Source organism: Chiloscyllium plagiosum, chromosome 31, assembly GCF_004010195.1.
Source record: "Chiloscyllium plagiosum isolate BGI_BamShark_2017 chromosome 31, ASM401019v2, whole genome shotgun sequence".
Taxonomy (NCBI): Eukaryota; Metazoa; Chordata; class Chondrichthyes; order Orectolobiformes; family Hemiscylliidae; genus Chiloscyllium; species Chiloscyllium plagiosum.
Window position 1 is genome coordinate 14,970,791 of NC_057740.1, and position 23,336 is coordinate 14,994,126.

General features: G+C 40.3%; 1 protein-coding gene across 1 annotated transcript in view; it reads right to left on the reverse strand.

The window, feature by feature from the left end:
- grin3bb (glutamate receptor, ionotropic, N-methyl-D-aspartate 3Bb) overlaps positions 1 to 23,336 on the reverse strand; it is a 79,224-nt gene that overhangs the window by 24,697 nt on the left and 31,191 nt on the right. Inside the window, exon 3 of the mRNA XM_043720722.1 lies at positions 17,750 to 18,797. Coding sequence (XP_043576657.1) covers positions 17,750 to 18,797 — 1,048 coding nt within the window. The remainder of the gene's footprint in view (positions 1 to 17,749; positions 18,798 to 23,336) is intronic.

Consider the following 23,336-nt stretch of genomic DNA (forward strand, 5'->3'; position numbering starts at 1 on the left):
CTGTTAACATTTGAAGATAAGCAAATTGACTTTTTAGAAGGAGATGAATGATCTCACAACACCAGGTTATAGTCCCACAGGTCATCAGACAACTGATGAAGGAGCAGCGCTCTGAAAGCTAGTGTTTCCAATTAAACCTGTTGGACTATAACCTGGTGTTGTGTGATTTTTAACTTTGTACACCCCAGTCCAACACCATATCATGAATGATCTCAGCAGCTATGGTGAAATTTGTCAAGGCTTTCAAAATGTGAGCTGACAGAGCAGCTTGGATGTGAATTGGCCCAAAGTCTCTTCAGTGAGATGTAATTTTGAAGTTATAGAGCATCAACCAGACGGAGAAAGTCTCCAGGAAGAACTGTGTTTTTGTAATAAAACAGCATGGTGAAGGAATGCTTCCGAGCTGGGCATTTTCTCCATTTGTTTCTCCTGAAGCTGTTGATTCTTATCAGTTTGACCTGCTTTGATTGGCAGACATTCAATTGCCATGATTTCCCAGTGACATTGAAAAGGGGTTGGGCAGCTGGGGGCAGATTTAATGATGAAATTCCTAATTTTATTCATCCTTATTTCCAATGAGAAACTCTCAAACCTTCTAACCTCTATTTGGCTGCATTTGTTGCTTGTATATTCTAAACAACTTTCGCAGAACCATAGGAAGCTATTCAGTTCATTGGGTCTGTGCTGGGTCCTTACCAGAATAATTTGCCCAGCCCCACTCCTTTGCCTTTACCCCTATAGTCGGTGTAATCTTTTCTCATTTCTGATAATTATTCTATTTTTCTTTTGAAATGCAGTAATTGAATGTTCCTCCATATTATTCTCAGAAAGTGCATTCCAGAACCACATGTCATGTAAAACATTACTTTCCTCATATCTTTTGTCAGTCACTCTGAAATCAGTGTCTGTGATTCTTGGTCTTTCAATAAATGGGAACAGTTTCTCCCCATCTATTCTCTACAAAATCCTTTTGGTTTTGAGTGCTCCTATTAAATCTCCTCTCAATCTTCTTGAAGGAGAACAGTTCCAGATTACCAATTAATCCATATAACTGATTTTTTTAAATCTCTGGAATCATCTTTATAATTTTTCCTGCATCTTACATAAGAACATGAGAACTAAGACTAGGAGTAGGCCATCCGGCCCTTTGAGCCTGCTCTGCCACTCAATAAGATCATGGGTAATCTTTTTGTGGACTCCGCTCCACTTTCCCGTGTTTTCACCATATCTCTTAATTCCTTTATTTTTCAAAAAAGTATCTACCTGAGCTTTAAAAGTGATTACTGAAGTAGCGTCACTTACTTCCCTGGGCAAGGAACTCCATAGATTAACAACCCTCTGGGTGAAGAAGTTCCTTCTCAGTTCAGTTCTAAACCTGCTTCCTCTAATCGTGAGGCCATGTCCTAGTTTCACCTACCAGTGGAAACATCCTCTCTATTTCTATTTTATCAATTCCCTTCATAATTTTATACGTTTCTATAAGATCCCCCCTCATTCTTCTGAATTCCAATGAACATAATCCCAATGTAGAGGAGAAAGTGAGGTCTGCAGATGCTGGAGATCAGAGATGGAAATGTGTTGCTGGAAAAGCGCAGCAGGTCAGGCAGCATCTAGGGAACAGGAGAATCATTTCCATAATCCCAATGTACTCAGTCTCTCTCATAAGCCAACCCCCTCAACTCTGGAATCAACCTAGTGAACCTCCTCTGCACCCCCTCCAGTGCCAGTACATCCTTTCTCAAGTAAGGAGACCAAACCTGCATGCAGTACTCCAGGTGTGGCCTCACCAGCATCCAACACAGCTATAACGTTACCTCTCTGCTTTTAAACTCAATCCTTTTAGCAATGAAGGACAAAATTCCATTTGTTTTCCTGACTACTTGTTGTACATGCAGACCAACCTTCACGCACAAGGACATTCAGGTCCCTCTGCACAGCAGCATGCTGCAACTTTTTACCATTCGAGTAATAATCCATTTTGCTGTTACTCCTACCAAAATGTATGACTTCACATTTACTAACATTGTATTCCATCTGCCAGACCTTTGCCCACTCACTCAATGTATCTGTGCTCCTCTGCAAAGTTTCACAGTCCTCTGCACACTTTGTTCTGCCACTCATCTTAATGTCATTGGCAAATTTTGACACTATTCACGTGGTCTCCAACTCCAAATCACCTATATAAATTGTAAATAATTGTGGTCCCAACACTGATCCCTGAGGGACACCACTAGTCACTGATTGTCAGCCAGAATAGCACTAGTTTATCCTATTCTTTGCTTCCTGTCAGTCAACCAAACTTCTATCCATGCTAATACTCTATCCCTAACACTATGCATTCTTATATTATGCAGCAGCCTCATTTGTGGCACCTTGTCAAAGGCCTTTTGGAAATCTAGGTACACCACATCCACTGTGTCCCCTTGTCCACCTTGTTTGAAATGTCTTCATAGAATTCCAAAAGACCTGTGAAGCATGACCTGCCCTTCATGAATCATGCTGCATCTGTACAATGGGACAATTTCTTTCGAGGTGCCCTGCTATTTCTTCCTTGATAATAGACTTAAGCACCTGCCCCACTACAGAGGTTAAGCTCACTGCTCTATAATTCTCCATCTTTTATCTACTTCCCTTTTTAAACAGTCGTTTCACATTTGCTATTTTCCAATCTGCTGGGACTGCCCCAGAGTCCAGCGAAGTTTGGAAAATTACGGCCAGTCCATCTGCTATTTCTCCCACCATCTCTTTTAGTAACCTGGGATGCATTCCATCAGGGCCAGGAGATTTATCTATCCTTAGCTCCATTGGCTCTTCTGTAATAATAATTGTTTCCAGGTCCTCAACTACCTTTGTCTCTTCATCACTTACTGGCATGTTATTAATATCCTCCACTGTGAAGACTGATACAAAGTACCTGTTCAATGCCTCAGCCATTTCATCATATCCCAGAACTAACTGCCCCCCTCATCCTCTAAAAGGACCAACATTTACTTTAGCCACTCTTCTTTATTTTATATATTTATAGAAACTTTTGCTATCTGTCTTTATATTCCATGCTAGTTTTTTCTCATAGTCTATCTTACTTTTCTTTATAGCTCTTTTTGTGGCTTTCTGTTGTCCTTTAAAGTTTTCCCAATCTTCCAGATTCCTGCTATTTTTGGCCACTTTGTATGCCTTCTCTTTCAATTTGATAGCCTGTCTTATTTCCTTAGATATCCATGGCAGATTACCTTTCGATTAGATCTTCTCTAATGCCTTTACACCCTTCCTAAAGTGTGATGTTCAGAAGTGCACAATACTCCATCTGAGACCAATGATGTTAAAGGGCCACCATAACTTCTATGTCACTATTTACAAAGTGAAGGATCCCAAATTCTTTATGAAAAGATTTTACAACCTTCCATGTTGCCTTCAATGATTTTTGGGCGCACACACACACCTGAGGCTTTTTCCTCCTCCATCCCCTTTAGATTTGTATCCTTCAGTTTATATTGCCTCTCCTCGTTCTGTCACCAAACTAAATCAATTCAGAATTATTTGTGTTAAATTTCATCTGCCACATGTATACCCATTCGCCAATCTTTGTATGTTGCTACTGATGCTTACCATGAGCATCCTTATAGTTTGCATTACTTCCAAATTTTGCTTCACCTGTGAGTTTTTGAAGTTTTCTCTGGTACTCCTAATTGAAGTCATTAATGTAGATTGAGACATTGGTAACACTAGCTACAGGGAAATCCATGTGATTCCAATCTAAAAATCCAACTGCTCAATTCTAATCTCCAACTCAAACAACTACATCTCCATGTCCCCATGTGTTATTTGGCACCTCAGCAAACATGTTCTAGAAGCCCGTATACATTACAGCAAGTATTATCCTCATACATTCTCTGTCAACTCAACAAGACTGCAACCAATTTGTGCACAGCTCACTCTCACAAACAGTAATGTGAGTACAGTTTGAAAATCTGATTTAGAGATGTTGGCTAAGGTATAAACTTTGGGCAGGAGATCAGCAGGAACATCCCTGCTTTTAAAAACTTTGATTTATGTAGCATCTTTACTGAAAGGAGTAAGGAGAGCAGAGACCAGCCAAGAAAAGGTCTATTAGGAGGTTAATTTGTCAAACTGAATGTGTGACTATCACAGTGTGAACAGACACTGATGGAAAGTAGTGTCATGTAAAGTAGACAGGCCTTACGCCTTGTATGCATGAAGGTTAAACTAAAGGTTAAATTTATAAATCACGATACTGGTACAAAACATAAATTTTTTAAATTTACCGGCTTTTCTTATTTCCATATTTTATTCCCATTAATTAAATTTCAGGTTTTCACAAAATATTGGACTCATAAAAAGGCAGCTATGGCAATGTATTAAGACTGGTGTACAATTACTTTTGTGCTTGTGGGAGACAGTAAATCCAGGGACAGGTTTGGAATCTCTTCTCCCACTTCTCCACCATACCCTCAGCTAAAACAGAATTAATAATGGCAGAAGCCCGAAGGAAGTTACATTGACATCAAGCAGACCATTCTCTCCCTGACAGAATTTGGTATGAGGTAATGCCATTTGCTGTGGATAATTTTACACCCTTCTGGCTTCCCACTGAGTACAGCATAACTCACATCTGGTACAAAGGCACCTCCAAAGCTCACCTAATCAGTTTGACACCTCAGACAGTTTATAAACTTTCCTGCTTTGCAATCTGAAATATTAGCAATTTAACAGCCACAGAGTGAAGCCCTGTCCCCATTAGCTCTTTGTTTCCAAGCATATTGAATTTACAAGTCTTATAATCAGTGAGAACATTTCTCCATGCTCTGTTGAATGTTATGTCTGCAGTCTTTCTCAGTCCTACATCCCACCAAATGGCCAGTCTCTAGCTTTGGATCCCCCTCTAATCTCTCGTCCACCCTTAGCTGTCTCCACTCTACTCCTGGAGGTGCAATTCTACTTCTCACTCTGCCATTAAAAATGTGCACAAATTTATAACTTCTATTTAGTTATCTTTCCCACAATCGCTCATATCTTTTCCTTCCCCAAACCTACAATCACCAATGATCTCGGTGCCCCTCCAATTCTTGCATTTTGCACTATCAGTTTTCATTCCTCCCCCATCAGCCAACATGCCTTCACCGACATGGGTCTATGCTGTCAAATTCCAATCCAAAATCTCTTCGCCTCTCAACTTCTCTCTCTCGTCCTTCAAAAAGCTCCTTATGACCTACCACTTTAGCTTTTTGGTCATCCTGTCTTCTTATGTGGCTCAGTGTCCAATTTGATTTGACCACACTCTGTGAAGCACTTAGGAGTATTTCAAGATGTTAAAGGTGCCATCTAAATCAAGTTGTTGTTGTATGGCCATATGTTAGTACATGACCAAATATAGCGGGAAGTGAAAAGAATAACAATTTGGTGCAAGCATTGAATAATCAGAGAATGGAAGAGGGACATGTTTTGATGCAGGCTGCCACCTAAGGCATTCTAAAATAAGAGTTGGCCTCTTATTGAAGGTCAATGAAATCTGTCAGCCAGGAAGCATTAATCATAATTGGAATCTGTCATTGATTCAGAAAGTATTAGTGAATTTATAATATTGAGCATTGAAGCGCATCGATAAACTTTGTTTAATAAATAATCCAAACTAAAATGCAGGAAAACAAATCAAAATTCCAATAAATGCAGCCAGCAAATCTTTAGTTCTTTCTAACCAAACTGCAGAGACGGTACAAAATTAATCAGATTGATAAATGACTGTCATCTTCAGTATGCCATGCAGAATAAAACAACATTCTGCATTCCGGTTATTTGTCTCTGATTTTTATGTTTGCAGGTTCACAGATTTGTTTGCTGGATGCTGTGTTACTGCTCCAAGATCAAACAGTTATTTGACTCGAGTAGGTGTCACAATGTGGTCTGATTGTACCCTTACCCAACATTCATTGCTGTACCTATTATGTGATGGCCTTTAATTTAGTTGGTTGCACTCGTAACCGCTGAGTTATAAGATTGTGATCTGAAGTCCCACTTCGCAGTTTCAGCCTATGACTCAGGTGTTGCCTTTCCACAGGTTATTGGGCAGATGTGGAGTCTGGATTTGAGTTTACGATCAGGTCAGCCATGGCCTTATTAAATGACAGGCCTGGCTGGAGGACTAAATGCCTTGCTGCTGCTTCAAATACATACAAACACTTTCCATCTGTGACCATTGGTCAATGATCATCAATAAGGCCACTGGTTGCTTTCCTTTCTCTTCCTTCTATGGATCAGATTCAGACACAGAGGCCAATTCAAACAAAGTACCTTTATTGGTCAGAGTATTGAGTACAGGAGTTGGGAGGTCATGTTGCAGCTGTACAGAACATTGGTTAGGCAATGCAATTCTGGTCTCCTTCCTATCGGAAAGATGTGAAACTTGAATATTGCATGCAATTCTGGTCTCCTTCCTATCGGAAAGATGTGAAACTTGAAAGGGTTCAGAAAAGATTTACAAGGATGTTGCCAGGGTTGGAGGATTTTAGCTACAGGGAGAGGTTGAACAGGCTAGGGCGAAGGCTGTGGGGTGACTTTATAGAGGTTTATAAAATCATGAGGGGCATGGTTTGGATAAATAGACAAAGTCTCTTCCCTGGGGTGAATCCAGAACTAGAGGGCATAGGTTTAGGGTGAGAGGGGAAAGATATAAAAGAGACCTAAAGGGCAACTTTTTCATGCAGAGGGTGATACGTGTACGGAATGAGCTGCCAGAGGGAGTGGTGGAGGCTAGTACAATTGCAACATCTAAAAGGCATTTGGATGGGTATATGATAGGAAGGGTTTGGAGGGATATGGGCCAGGTGTTGGCAGGTGGGACTAGATTGGATTGGGATATCTGGTCGGCATGGGCAGGTTGGACTGAAGGGTCTGTTTCCATGCTGTACATCTCTATGACTCTACTGATGCCCTGCTATACTCAATTAGTTCATATGAGCCACCAAGGTATCATTCTGTGCAGCTCTTCATGGTCTGACTAACTCTCAATTTTCCAATCTCTTCTTCTGTTAAATATTTTAAAATCAATTTAAGAATTGAGCTGTGTCTCGAGGCAGCAGTCAACCTCTGTCATAGTTTATGAAAGCTGCTGCTAGTGTGCATCATAACAAAGCTGTTTATCATCCTAAATCTATTACACTGATATTCCTGTCATCCTTCATTATCCCTGCAGTGCTATATTGCATAACTCTGGGACCAGGATTCAAACATAGCCAAGACTTGAGATTCAGGTTGTATGCAAGAATTGCATAGTGTTCATAAGACTACCCTGGAGTTTATCACCACATGACCCAGCTGATCATGTTCACCTCCACACCCTTAGTATGTCTCTTGTTCAAACACCAATCTAATTCTCTTTGGATGAACCCAATATCCTCAATGGTTTAGAGCAGAGAACTCTAGATGTCTACCACCATCGTCATAAATAAATTTGTTCAAATCTTTGCTTCACTTTTTTTTAGCATACATGATCATTCATTGATCAGTGTAAACAATCACTACTTACCTTATTCTAAGTTACAAATCACACAACACCAGGTTATAGTCCAACAGGTTTAATTGGAAGCACTAGCTTTCGGAGCGCCGCTCCTTCATAAGGTGGCTGTGGACCTCCCACCTGATGAAGAAGCAGTGCTCCAAAAGCTAGTGCTTCCAATTAAACCTGTTGAACTATAATCTGGTGTTGTGTAATTTGTAACTTTGTACACCCCAGTCCAACACCGGCATCTCCAAATCATACCGTATTATAAATATTCATTATCCTCATGACCATTTTGTAACTCTTTAAGCTTCAATTAAAAATGTCTAAACTTTTCAAGCCTCCTTCATAATTGTAATCCTCTGTCTCTGAGCCACCAACACACTCCTTTCTCCCAAAATTGCTTTTCTGTTCTCCTGCTAAATGGTGCCTTAGCTTGTTACCACTATTTCAACTGTGTGCTTGTTATGACATGCACAAATTCAATATTTCTTCCTTGTTTTTATTATTTATGCTCCTTAATTAAAAAAAAAAGATTTTTTGACATGTATTGACTTTATTCACTGATGATCCACAGCCTGTAATGGTCTGTCCTCATACTAAGGTTTTGCTGTTTACACCATTAGCTCATTATGTCATTCGATAAGTCACTTTATTACATTAAATGATTTATATAAATTTATATAAATGATTTAGATATGAGCATAACAGGTGTAGTTAGTAGGTTTGCAGATGACACCAAAATTGGAGGTGTAGTGGCCAGCAAAGAACATTACCTCAGACTACAACAGATCTTGATCAGATGAGCCAATGGGCTGAGACGTGGCAGATGGAGTTTAATTTAGAGAAATGTGAGGTGCTGCATTTTGGGAAAGCTAATCTTAGCAGGACTTATACACTTAATGGTAAGGTTCTGGGAAGTGTTGCTGAACAAAGAGACCTTGGAATGCAGGTTCATAGCTCCCTGAAAGCGGAGTCACAGGTAGATAGGATAGTGAAGAAGGCATTTGGTATGCTTTCCTTTATTAGTCATAGTATTGAGTACAAGAGTTGGGAGGTCATGCTGCAGCTGTACAGGACATTAGTTAGGCCACTGTTGGAATATTTCGTGCAATTCTGTTCTCCGTCCTATCAGAAAGATGTTGTGAAAGGGTTCAGAAAAGGCTTGCAAGGATGTTGTGAGGGTTAGAGGATTTGATCTATAGGGTGAGGTTGAATAGACTAGAATTGTTTTCCCTGGACCGTCAGAGGCTGAGGGGTGATCTTGTAGAGGTTTATAAAATCATGAGGGGCATGGATAAGATAAATAGACAAAGTATTTTCCCTGGGGTGAGGGAGTCCAGAACTAGAGGGCATAGGTTTAGGGTGAGAGGGGTAAGATATAAAAGAGACCTAAGGGGCAACTTTTTCACGCAGAGGGTGATACATGTATGGAATGAGCTGCCAGAGAAAGTGGTGGAGGCTAGTACAATTGCAACATTTAAAAGGCATCTGGATGGGTACATGAATAGGAAGGATTTGGAGGGATATGGGCTGGGTGCTGGCAGGTGGGACTAGATTGGGTTGGGATGGACAATTTGGACCGAAGGGTCTGTTTCTGTGCTGTACATCTCTATGACTCTATGATTCTATATAACTCAGGCTTCAAAACAAACCTCAGAGGAACATCTTTCTGATAGGACGGAGACCAGAATTGCACGCAATATTCCAACAGTAGCCTAACTAATGTCCTCTATAATGCGATGGTTGCTTTCTTATGCAATCCCATGTCATAAAAAAACACACTTTAGAAATTGCAAATAAAGTGTTGGTGGTGTAATCACGTTCATATCTTTCTAGTCCATGATTGTCTTTTTTTTTGCTAAAACCTTGACTTTTAGTCAGTCAATCAACTAATTCTCCCTCTCCACGTTGCCATTGAAATGACTGGGATACCCATTCCCTTTAGAAATCTCTGCTGGTGAATGTTAATTATTTTGCATTCTCCACATTGTTAGTGATTTCATCACCATACATTTTAATGCTTGCAAGTTACCTGGCATTCTCTTAATCTCTCAGTGTAACTCATCAGATTAGCCACAGTGTCTTCCACCAAAACTTGCTAAGCGAATAAGAGAATCCCATACATGTTCTACTCCCAGATCTTTACAATGACTGAAGTGAAACGAAGTGCATTTTCTGGCTTGTCTCATCATCTTCTTTGGAAGACATTTGAATTTCTGGTACACTATTCCTTTCCATACAAATTTGAAAAATATCGTCTCAGTTATTTCTTAACTATCATTTTTCAGGATCCTCAGATTCAAGCCAGTGATTTTTTTTTATCTTGAGTATAAGAAATATCTTTAGTAAGATTGTTATTTGAATAGCAACCTCCACTAATAGTTCTTTCACCAATTTCTGGTAGTTCCGCAATCTCAATATATACTTCCCTCTGAAAACTGAGATGAAATATGTCTTGTTTTTTTCACTCTGCAATACAGACACACCTCGTTCATTTGACAAGAGTACAAGCTTTATCTTGACCATTGTCTTTAGGCAAAAGTTGATGAAATTTATATCTTTTTATTGAGCTCCATTGCTCTTGTAATGACAGGTCACTCGGCCTCAATACCTTTGGTTGGTGAGGGAATAAATTAATCAGGGTTCTTCCTCATGAACACATGCATAACCCTTTTGGGAAAATGCATGAAAAATGGTCACTGGCTGAAGTTACAGAGGGTGTTGGGAAAGGAACCATTGCTATCAAAAATCTGGAGATGGGTCAGGGTTGGGGGAAATGTAGGGAGTGGGTGATATAACAGAGATTAGCAAACAATAAGTATCATTATTAAATTAATTTAACAAATGGAAATGGAGCTTAATTCTGTATCTGACTTTCACTGTATCTGAACTGGAAGTACTTAATGGAATAGTGCAGGATGATCAGTAATACACAACTAATGATTGGAAGCACTTAATATCAGTGCCAGGTGCCTACAATAGGCAAGTTCATGCTGACCATAAAACTCTAAACCAAACATATAAAATATTATGAATAATTAGTAAAAGTTTAACAGTATCTCATTGAATTTTGTGAAGAGCAGACTGTAGGTTCTGGAACTTTGGACATTTTGTGATTTGTGTAGGGAAGATCGTAAGGAGTCATGTTCAAGAAATCAAGTCTTGATGTAGCAATATTTTTGATAAAGAATTCAGCAGTACTGGAGGAGTGGCAGCGAAGGAGATGGATGATGTTGAAGAAGAAGTCTTAGTAATAAACGAACTATGAGCTCTAAACCACAGAAGCTTAACCCTGGTTCAAATGATGCACTGAGGTTGCAAAAACATTGTTTATTGATTGATATGCAAGAGCTAAGAGTACAACAGACAAAGACAAACAGGTTTTCAACTATGGTGTCCAGGTTTGTTAATGCTCAAATTAGTGATACCTAGAAGGTTGTGATGCAGAAATCATAGGGTGAAAATAATGTCTTGGCTTGTTTAGGCAAAGGATAGGAAGGTATTGGGAAATTGATGAGGATGGTGAGGAAGTGGTCATTAAAGCGATTGCGTAGACAGCCTCAATCATGCATTGGAAAAAAAGTTTATAAGTCTTTCACATTTTGCATTGGAGGCGAGAATGAGACAGGTAGAGACATTAGAGAATTTAGTTGGACACAGAATCTTATTGGGCTAATGGGAAAGCTGGGAACCTGTGTGAAAATAAGGGTATTAAAAAGCACACTCCAGACATCTGCTGACAGCCATCAGCAGTATTGGATTAAGGACCAATCAGGAAGATATTGATAGTTGGAGGAAGGAGGTTTAGGGGAGCAATGGTAATATCATGGGGTGGCATGGTGGCTCAGTGGTTAGCACTGCTGCCTCACAGCGCCAAGGACCCGGGTGAGATTCCAGCCTTAGGTGACTGTCTGTGTGGAGATTGCTCATTCTCTCTGTGTCTGTCTCTGGGTTTCCTCTGGGTGCTTCGGTTTCCTCCCACAATCCTAAGATGTGCAGGTTAGGTGAATTGGCCTTGCTAAATTGCCTGTATGTCTTCAAGGGATGTGTAGGTTAGGTGCATTGGTTCGGGGTAAATATAGGAAATATAGGGTAGGGGAATGGGTCTGGGTGGGTACTCTTCGGAGGGTCAGTATGGTCATGTTGGGCCAAAGGGCCTGTTTCCGCACTGTAGGGATTCTATGATTCTACTTCTAGTTCCTGGTTTGAGTCCCATGCCAGATTATTAGCCATGGAAGGTGCATTTTAAAGAGGCTAAATTAGTTTGTTACCAGCCTGAAAATCCATTCAATATACCTAATGGTAGGCTGTAAGAACAGGACGTCTCTGTGCAGCCATCCTACCAAAAACAATGGTAAAGCACTAAAGTACTTTTCCCATAAAAATAGACCAATCCAATGGAAATCCATGATCCAGCATGTAGAACCATGGCTGGAGAAAAGACAGCCAGTTTAGTGAGGGAATTTGAATATCCTTTTCCAGAAGCAGGTGTGCAGGGAGATGTGGATGTTATAAGAATTGAACTAATGATACAGGTAATCTTATCCATTATTCAAAATCTCTATAATAATGAGTAACTCAATGAATGGAAAAATCCAGGGGACAGATACTATCCAAACACAGCAACTACATTTTCTTCAGATAGAAGGACAGACCGGTTACATTTTGTCTATCTGTGGTTTATGGAGACATATGCTAGGGTGTAGCTGCCTTCAGTGAGGTCCAATTTTCAATAGTCTGATGTCAAAAATATGACACTCGAGCTTTAGACTTTTCTAAAAGTGTTGGAGTTCTTCGGAGAGGAGAAGCACTTCTTTGGAGAGGTTCAGGCTCCATTTTGGCTAAACGAGAGACGTTTTCCAACTTTATGCATATTTCGAACAGAATAGAATAGTAATTTATTGTCTAAAAAGTAGTGAAAAGTGTTTAAAGTCACCATATTTCCGCACCTATATTAATAACAGAAATCACATACATAAAAAAGAATTAAGACAGAGTCCATCTTTGTTCAATTCATGGCTTATGGGTTCCCAAGGTTGAGAAAAAGACAGGGAGCACATTCTCCACCACTGAGGAAAGGTGAAATTAAAGCCGCCGTATCTCAGGCCTGTTGGAATCCAGGGCCAGACCACCAACGCACCGAACACACATCATCACGAAAAGCTGCCAAAGCCGACCACCACTCTGTAGGACCCACTAGGTCACAGCCCCAATGGCCATGAGGAATGGACCACACTGCCTGCACCACTGCAATTGCCTCCTGAAACACCCTTTCTCCACTGAAACCATTAAAAGAAGTTAAGATGAAGTTTGACGTTAAACATAAATAAATGAAAAATGTTTAAAAAAAGATGAGACAAGCCTGGTGAAAGAAGCAGATGGGCTTAGGAGCCTTAACTAGGCTAAAATGTATAATTTATAAGGCACTGCTGAAGATTATTTGTATGATAAACTTTTATAAGGACAAAAGTATTGCACTGTATACTGTTGAATGTATTCTAATGTTCAGGGAAATTTGAGTTACTTTTAGGTCACTTACTCATTAAGTAAACTATAGTCTCTAGTCAGTAAGAGTGAGGATGAGATCAACTAAAAATGAGATTAAAGTGACTGGTCTTCTTTCTCATCTGTTTAAAGGTTTCTTTTTAGTTAGAGACTTCTTGGTTCCTGTGATAACTAAGTATTTTCTGAATGGGAAGACCTTTTCTATATTGTTTTGATAGTAATAGAAATGGATCAATTTTCAACCCATCACTTTATCTTAATAATAAAAAATTGATTTTAATAAAAAAAAACACTGACTTAAAATGGCTGCAGTGTGCGCCTTTGACCAGGTTGACACAGCTCATGAAAAAATTAAAAAAGAGAATCTATCGGAATTGAAATTAACATTTTTTTAAAGTCATCAAAAAGCAACTCTGTACCTTGTGGTTGATTTACACCTTTTTGGATGTGGTCGGCAGATTCTCCAAGTTGACAAAAAACAATTAAGCCTGACGCTGGAATACTGTATTCAAGGCACTAGCTCTTGGGCAGTGAGACAGAGAAGCAAAATGAATTGGTTTCAGCAGACCTGGAATGTTCATGTTCTCATTCTCTCTCTTCCCTCCCTCATATTTCTTACAGCCTCTCAAAAACAGCACTGAGTGATGAAGCTAATCAGAGAAACATCCATTCATGAAGAACTCAAGGATGCTGAGGATGTAAGACATTAATTAAACAAATGTGATCTCAAGTTAAAAGGATTTTAAGGAATTTTTCAAACTTGGGGTGAGTAATTAATAAAATGTATTTTACTTGGAAGTAGTAACAAATAAATAAATATCAGTTTTTCTTTCACTCAAGAAAACTTTGTAACTGGCTCCTTAATTTTGACTTGAATTAATTAAAGTATTACTTGAAGTGTGATATTGCTGTTTGCTAAAATTAATGGCAGGTATTTGTTTGTAAACTAAGGAACATTAAAAAGATTGACCCCTCCTCACTTGATCTTAACAATGTCTTCAAAATGGCAAGTTTACAATCTGTTTCTCTTTTAAACAAAAGAATTCTGGAAACCGCTTGCACGTGAACCAATCTCATATTGGGACTAAACACACAATTAAATAAAATGATCATGAAGTAGGACCCAGAAAATATGTTGTTATGTGCCCAGTATTCAATTTTCATTTTCAGTTAGAAGGTATTTAAATATTCAAAATACAAAGCGAGGAAGAAATGGTGATTTCTATATGAAAATGTACATGTTTTTTTTCTGGCTTGACGAGCAGCTGCTGACAACCAACAGATAAACAACTGAAGGTGAAACTTCCACATGGTTCCCCGGAGCCTTTTCACAGATCTTCTCCAAAGTTATAGTGGAAAATTGGGAGAAACTTGCATAAAGAAGAATACTATTGGACTTTAAGGAACCAACAAGATGTGACAAGAGTAATTTGTTCTTATGGCAGATTAAGAGAGCTAGGTCAGATTGCACAATGTTTAATTTTGATTGCAGAGTAACACATTATACTTTGTAGGCTGTAAGATTGCATAGGTTCTTTCTAATAATGAAGGCCATTTTACCCTATTAAGTTCATTGATTCAGAAAAAAACCTAACATTCTTCCTCTATGCTGTCCAATTGTTACTTAAATTAGTCTAAAACCTTCCTCTCCATTGTTTCTAACATGAAACCCATAACATTTATTGACCACACTGCTGCCCTGGGTTTAATCCCTAAACAATATCAATGGAAATTAATTCATCCTTTTTAACAGAATTGCCACAACCTTTTAAAAATAGTTTGCAATTAATAAACATCTAAATCCATAATTACGTTCAAATTTTGGGTTTTGACAGAGCAGGAAATGATTGATATGAACAAGATAGAGGTGCCTTACTGAGGAAACTGGTTACCTCATAAAATGGAGATAAAATCATTTTGTCATTGATAAATGAATTCATATCAAGAGAGGGAGGCAGACCAGAAATAGGAGCTGACATTTAGCAAATAACTTTACCAGGGCCATGTGACTGGATGTTGACACTCTTGCACAGATATCATTAATCTTATCAAGTCCTGGTACAGTCAAACCTTCAGCTCCAGGAGTTAGTATTCCTTTAAAGACAGGCAGATACATGGAGATAACTTTAACCAGCATTGATCCTCAGTGCAGAACTTCAAAGCTAACAATCTGCTCAACACAGTGAGACATTCTCCAATTACAGCAGAGCACATCTACCATTAGTGATTGTCCATTACCTTTCTTAACTTTAAGTAGTCTGGGAAAGCTCAGCATTACAGCACAGACTATTTCTAGGTCAGAGTTCTAGTTATGTTTTGCATTTAACAAGTACACTTTGTTCCCTCTCTCAGGCCAATCCCCTGCACCCGATCCCCTGACGCAAAATTCTCGACGCAAAATTCTCAAAACTATTTACAATTCCTGCATTGGGGAATTGTCTTCCAAACCATTTCTTACAATCTGGAAGGGATTTCAGAAAAAGCTGAAAATGATTCTTTTCATTGACAATTCCCCATCCCCCTTCTCCTCCATCATTTTTGCATGTCAAGAATCCACAGCACAGATCATTCAGTTCACCTCATTCATGCCAATGCTTATACTCTCCTCCAATTCCAATTACATCTTCCTATCCTGCCTATTACATTGACACTAATCTGAACTACCCTCTCTTGTTCACGCTAAATGCCAAAATCCCATCCTGCATGTATTTTCTCCTCCTTGATCTGAAGAATTTCTTCCTATAAGTTGTTCCTTCTCATTACATGCTTATCTTCCTATGTCTTTCCCTCCTGCTACAATCTCCAGGATTTTACAATCTTAGTTTGGTGTCACTTAACCATTGTGCTGTTCGATTCAGTTTGTCCTCTCTCCTAAGTTATTAAACTGTGATGTCCTGTATTGGGAGCCCTGGCCCTTCAACTAGGATTCTCAATGGAATAGCATGGAAAATAGCTGGACTGCAGGGCAAGGCTGAACAAAAGCAGGGAAGGTGAAGGGGAACTGGAATGGAAGAAACTAATTTGACACTAAAGTCCATTCTTTTTCACTTGAATCATAGAGACCCCATAGTGTGGAAACAGGCCATTTGGCCCATTGAGTCCATACCAACCCTCCAAAGAGCATCCCACACAGACACATATCCCTACCCTATGCTTGCAACCCTACATTCCCCATGGCTAATCCACCTAGCTTGCACATTCCTGGACACTATGGGCAATTTAGCATGGCCAACCTACCTAACCTGCACTACTTTGGACTGTGGGAGGAAACCAGAGCACCCAAAGGAGACCCACGCAGACATGGGGAGAATGTGCAAACGTCTCACACGGCAGCCACCAGAGGGTGGAATTGAACCTGGGTTCCTGGCGCTGAGGCAGCAGTGCTAACCACTGAGCCATCATACCACTCCATGAGCTTGAGCTCAACTCAAATCATCCCTTGCTTATCTTTATTGTCTTTACGGCTCTTTTCTTTTCTCCAATAACACATCTAATGATCTTGTGAACCACCTTGCAGGGAGGAAGTTGCCCTAACTTGCTTTTCATTCTTAATTTACTTAATATAGATTTACCTTGTAGCACAGTGGTGCTTTTAACAGCCAGGGGAGGGGAATACAAATTGTAGCATAAATGGTTGTTAAATTCAAAATGCTTATGGTTTAGGGCTTCAAGGGTTCATTTAGGGATCAGCAGTGTTTCAGTGAAAGCTAGGTTTAGAATGGTGTGGACCTTATCCAATATAAAGGAGCTTGTACATCCTGCTGGGAGTTTGCATGTGCTTTCAGCTCATTATCTGCAGTCTTAGAATTTAGGTTAGCACTTGCAACCATCCTTGGACAGCGGTGTTTCACAAAATGTATGAGACAATCCCTTTGTCAAAACTTGAAAAAAGTAAGTAGTTGCTGTAAATCAACAGTCTTAATGAATTGTCTCAGTGCACTAAAACTCTGGGATGATAAATAGATTCACTCTAAAATTCAAATCCATGCTGTAAATCAAGGCTTGGTTCATATTCTGCATTTGCTAATATTAAAAGCTTATGTTATTTCTGACTGGGACATTTCTGCAAACAGCTTTTTAAAATTAGTGGGAATTGACGTAGGAGTCCAAGGGAAAGTGTAAATTGTGAGCTCCTATCATAGCCTAGTAGATAAATAGATAAAGGTCAAGATGGATGTTGTATGAACAGAAACCCAATAGGAGGATTCCATTTTCTATCGCTGCTTTGCACTGAGCTGAGCTAAGAGTGGTGCTTTAGGTGGCTTCACAGGACCTGGGTCAGAAAGGAAATTCAATCTCAGGTTCCCTACTTCTGTTGGCTACCCAGCCCAGTTGCTTGACCAGAGTTTTTGACACAGGATGTCATTGCAGCCAATCTAGGTCTTATTTTGTTTAACATTCACACACATTCCACCAGATTACTGCTCATTAGCAAATGGGGTTGGGGCACAGATCTTTTTGATCCCTAGTCCATGATATTTAGGTCAACACTCTCCCTGTAACACAATCTTAGCATTCAGCAGTGCCCTTGGAAATGTTCAGAGTTGACTTGAAGTAAAACTTTAAACAAGCAAATCTTTCTCATGAGTCTGGAGATCAGAACTTGGATACTGACATGATCATTTTAAGATTACATTTGATATCCCCTTTAAATCATCTTTGGAATTACATTATTGAATATGTTTCCATTTTCCTTCAAAGTAAATTATTGTTAAAACATTTTCTTACCTTAGTATCATGAATTCCAGAAAGTTCCTCGAAGGTTTTCTCACCGACCATGACAGCTGCCAGGTTAGCTGTATAACTGGATAAGACAAGGAGGCAAAAGATTGCCCAGAGGTTCATTAAGAAACGCCCAGTCCAACATTTGGGTGTCTTACTAGAAACAGTTCGTCCAAAGAGGATTGCGTAACATAGGTTAAGAGCTGAGGAATAAGAGAATACTTTTATTCTATTTCTTCCATTGGGCGTCATTCCAAATGGACTTTTCCACTCATAAAGTGTCAGAAACAAGGCTGTGAGATGGAGAGCCACAAAAATCCCAACCCACATCGACCAGTGCAGTGGCCACATGAAAGCACCAATGGGAGCAGCTGTATCTCGAGACCTCACAAGGATGGCTAAACTGGTGGAATAGAAAGGGCTGGTGAAATCTATCACCCTGCTGCGTGCTGAATTGATGCTAAAGGAAGTGACAGCCATGTGGGCAGCACCACTGAGGAGGTCACCCACCAGTCCTGTCCATCCACCATTTTTCCAGGCGCCATACTTCCCATCTCCGACAATGTACAGGTCAAAATCAAAACCAAGGTCGTCCGATAGCTTCTCCAGGAGGTCCATGCAGTAACCATAGCAACATTTCTTGTACTCTGTCGGCACTGATCCATTTTCGTTGTTCAACTCCTCAAACAGCTGCGTCAGCACAGCAGGGTCTTTGGTGTGAGGATCCAAACACAAAAGGCCTGCAGGGCAACTACCATCACGGTCAACCTCCCTGGTAAAAACAAAGGGCAACTCTACCAAGGTGACCACCCGCAGCTTGGAGTGAGATGAGCTGCTCTGTTGATTCACTTCATTATGACTTCTACTGGGCCAAATCCCTTGTTCGATCTCAATCTTCTGGCGGTTCCATTTGCCAACCCTCACCCAGGTGGGTTTTCCTAATGGATCCTGCCGCAGGTTCCAGATATGGTACCGGTGATCGCTGCGGATGTGTGATGTCTCCTGTACATGAATATAACCCGTTACCCCATCAAACGATGTGTTTGCCAGAAATCTAGAGGAAAATAAATGTGGAAAGAAACATTGTGTCTTTAACATAGCAAAATATTCCAAAGACATATCATTACACAAAATCCGAAACACGCAAGGAGATATTGTGACAAACTTTGGCCAAAGAATTAGGTTTTAAAGAGCAGCTTAAGGGAAAGAACTAGATAGATAAGGGAGGAATCTTGGAGCATAAGACCATAACACTTAGAGACTGAAGTAGGTCATTTATCCCAACAAGTCTACATCAACACTCAATGCAACTTTGGCTTGAGAAATGAAAGGAATGGATCCAAAAGTGGGGCAAAGGAAATTGTAGATTCACCTATGGCTAGAATTGGAGTCACACTTTTTTTTTAAACAATTGCACAAGTGGTTTCACAGATAAGGGAGGGTCAACCTGTGATGGATCTGAACACAAAGATGAAAATGTTAAATTGGATGTATTGTAGGACCAAAAGTCAATTAAGACCAGTAAGCACAGGGGTGATGAATGAATGAGAACTGCTGCAAGTTGGGACACAAGCAGCAGATTTTTGAATAAGCCAAAGTTTATGGTGAGCAGCAGTGTAAGCGTTGCCAAAGCATTGGAATACCCCCCAGAGGAACCTTGATTATCTGAAGGACACAACTGGGGATTATTTTGTTTAGATAATCAAATGCCGGATAACAAACTTAGCCAAGCATCGGGACCTTGCCATCTTGTTCGGATAATCCGACATTCAGTTAATTGAATGCTGGATAATCAAGGTTCCTCTGTATATGAATCTGGAGATTAATATAAGCATGGATAATGGTTTTGCACAGATGGGCTAAGGCAGGAGTATACCATTGACATGAAAATTACTACAAGTTTAAAGTAATCTCAACATAATGTATGTTAACATACAAGATGAGAAGACCATCAAACCTTATCATTTCAACAGATGACTTTATAAATTTTTAATCAGTCTGTGCACAGGTATTATGACACCTCTGTGGGATGTGAACCCAGGCCTTCAAAGGTCAGAAGTAGAGATGCTACCATTACGCCATCAAAGCTCACATGTGACTTTGTAAATTGTTTTCATCAATTGGGGCAGCACGGTGGCTTAGTTGTTAACACTGCTGCCTCACAGCACCAGGGTCCCAGGTTTGATTCCAGCCTCGGGTGACTGTGTGGCGTTTGCACATTCTCCCAGTGTCTGCGTGGGTTTCCTTCAGATGCTCCGGGTTCCTCCTTAGTCACAAAGATGTGCAGGTCAGGTGAATTGGCCACATTAAATTGCCCATAGCGTTAGGTTCATTAGTCAGAGGGAAATGGGTCTGGGTGGGTTACTCTTTGGAAGGTCGGTGTGGACTTGTTGGGCCGAAGGGCCTGTTTCCACACTGTAGAGAATCTAATCTAATAACGAGCAGAAGTTAATCATTCAGTTATTTGATAGTCAAAAATCTACCCCTCACTCTCTTAACTTTTTCTAATACTGTCCACTTCCTCACTGAGCTGCCTAATTTAAATAACCACTTCTCACAATCGATTCTGTTCTATTGTGTAGGAGATCATTTATTTTTCAAATGCCATATTTTAGGAGTGATGTCTCTCATGACAGATTATCACTCTGGTATTCACTGTCAAAGATACACAGGTGAGGAGTGGTCATTTGGGTGAGCTACTGGAGGCAAGCATGTAATACATACTCTTAAACCCCTGTGAAAATTAGTGTCTTCAGGATAATCGAAAGAATTGGAACCAGATCCACACACACACACACAAATACTTGGACAAGGTAGAAAATATTTTACAGAAGTCCCCCCCACCCGCAGGGGATAAGTTCCAAGACCTACTGTGGAAGCCCCGAACCGCAGATTGTTGCGATCCCATTCACTTAAATAGGAAATCTACCTTCCCAGTAGCCCCCAGGTTCCTGGTTACAGAAGGTTCCCTGTAATATGTTCGGGCCGCGGTAACTGTGGGTAACTGAAACCGTGGAAACCGGACCCATGGATACGGTGGCCAGCCTATATTTCACATGGAATGTTTGAAAATACCGAGACCCTCATGAATGTCAAACAAATTACAGAGAAAACGAATGTGACTTATGAAGAGTGATTGAATCGGCTAGATTCACACTCTCTACAGTTTAGAATACTGAGAGGTAATCTAATTGAAGCATATAAAATGATGCTTGTAATTCAGAGGCCCAGGATAATGCTCTAGGATCAGGGGTTCAAGTGCTACGACAGCGACTTGAGTAATTAAAATTCAATCAATGGATCTGGACTATAAAACTAGTCCCAGTAATGGTGACCATGAAACACCCATCAGTCTAAACACGTGGTTCCCAAGTGTATTTTAGTGAGGCAAATCTCCCACCCTTAACCAGTCTGGCCTATATGTGACTCCAGAACCACATCAATGTAGATGACTTATAATTGCTCTCTGAAATTGCTAAGCAAAGCACTCAGTTCAAAACCAATTTTGGATGGTCTTGCCAGTGACAACCACATCACATGTAAAAGCAAATCAAATGAAATTTTAGGTGTCTAAGCCAGAGATCTATGAATATTCTGATGATAAATGCAATCAAGACAGATTTTAGACAAAAAAGGATGTAAGGGATATGGGGATAGTGTAGGAAGTGGGCATCAGTTATTAAATCTTAATAAAAGAGTTGTTAAAGCAACTTATTAAATGGTGGGGCAGATGTGGGCCTAGAGCTGAAAATGTGTTGCTGGAAAAGCGCAGCAGGTCAGGCAGCATCCAAGGAGCAGGAGAATTGACGTTTCGGGCATGAGCCCTTCTTCAGATGTGGGCCTACTCCTGCCTATATTTCTGATCATTTTAACCTCCACAATAGAGATAATATCTGCTTTATCTTGGCGAATTTGGTGAAATGGTGAATTGTAAATGATCGTATATAGAACAATTTTGTTAGTAACAGTAAAGAATGAAAATCCTTCTCTTCTCACTGAGCAATTGATAACCCTTTGCTGCCAGGAGGTGCATCTCCTACCACTGATTGACAACTGTAGATGGGACACTTTGGGTTAGGGACATGTTTAAAATTAATTCTCAGGACACGGACATCAGTGGCAAGAGCAAAATTACCTTTAGTTGCTTGAACGGGTAACAGTGAGCCTTCTTCACTATTGAACCCTTATTGTTGTTCTGGCAAATCTGCTTCCATTTGGCTGTTAGATAGGGAATTCCACAATGAAGGATTGGCGATGCATGCCCAAGTTAGGATGAGTGGAGGGTGTCTTGGAGATAATATTATCCCAATGCACCTACCGCCCTTGCTCTTCTAGATGAAGGCTTTAAGGTGTGGAATGCAATTTTTCATCTCCTGTCCAAGCTGTCCCATCAGTAGCAGGATGGGAAAACTAATATCTGGGATCCTTCCAGATAGAACGATACATTGGATTATTCGGCTCCTCCTGTGTTCCAGTTTGGTGAGTTGGGATTGGGTGAGTGAATTGAGTGGATTTGACCAAGATGAGCCACTTTGTACTTCAGTGTACAGAGAAGAGGGGAGATAGGGTAAAGCTGGCTGCTAACTGTTACAGAGATTAATGGTCAAGGGACACCTGGTAAACATGGACAGTTGGAACTGCTTGCATCCACAGGCAATAATAACTGAGCTGTATCAACTTACAGGTAGGTTGATAAAAGCTACACATTTCCCCAGTTGCTTCTCACAATCAGCACTCACTGCCTGAGCATACATGAGAACATAAAAAATAGGAGAAGGAATAGGCCACCTGGCCCATCGAGCCTGCTCCGCCATTCGATAAGATCATGTCGGATCTTTTACATGGACTCAACTCCACTTAGCCTTCCATTCACTGCAACCCTTCGTTCCTTTACTGTTCAAAACTCTATCTATTGTTGCCTTAAAAACATTCAATGAGGTAGCCTCAACTGCTTCACTGAGCAAGGAATTGCACAGATTCACAACCCTCTGGGGGTGAAGAAATTCCTGCTTGACTCAATCCTAAATCTGTTCCCCCTTATTTTGAATCTATCCGCCTAGTTCCAGTTTCATCTGCCAGTAGAAACAACCTCTCTGCTTCTATCTTTTCTATTCTCTTGATAATTTTCTCTCTCATTCTTCTAACTTCCAATTAGTTTAGTCCCAGTCTACTCTGTAGTGTCTCCCACCTGCCCTCCTCCTCCTCTAACCTAGTTAATAAGGTAAGGTTCATTCTAAACTTCCTCTATTGAATATACGTTTGTTATTAATTTTATAGCAACTTGAACTAAGCTTTCTACTTTAGTAATGAGTGGGTGTTTAGATAAGTCGGGTATGGATGCTAGGGCAGTTGCTTGCTCCTCCTGCAGAATGTGGCAGGTGGGAGACATGGCAGGTGGGAGACAGCTCCTTGAAAACCGTGTTAGGGAATTGGAACTGGAGCTGGATGAACTACGGATCATTCGGGAGGCTGAGGGGGTAATTGAGAGGAGTTACCGGGAGTTGGTCACTTCTAAGGCTCAGGACAAGGATAGATGGGTTACAGTTAGGGGGAGGAAAGGGGACAGTCAGACAGTGCAGAGATCCCCTGTGGA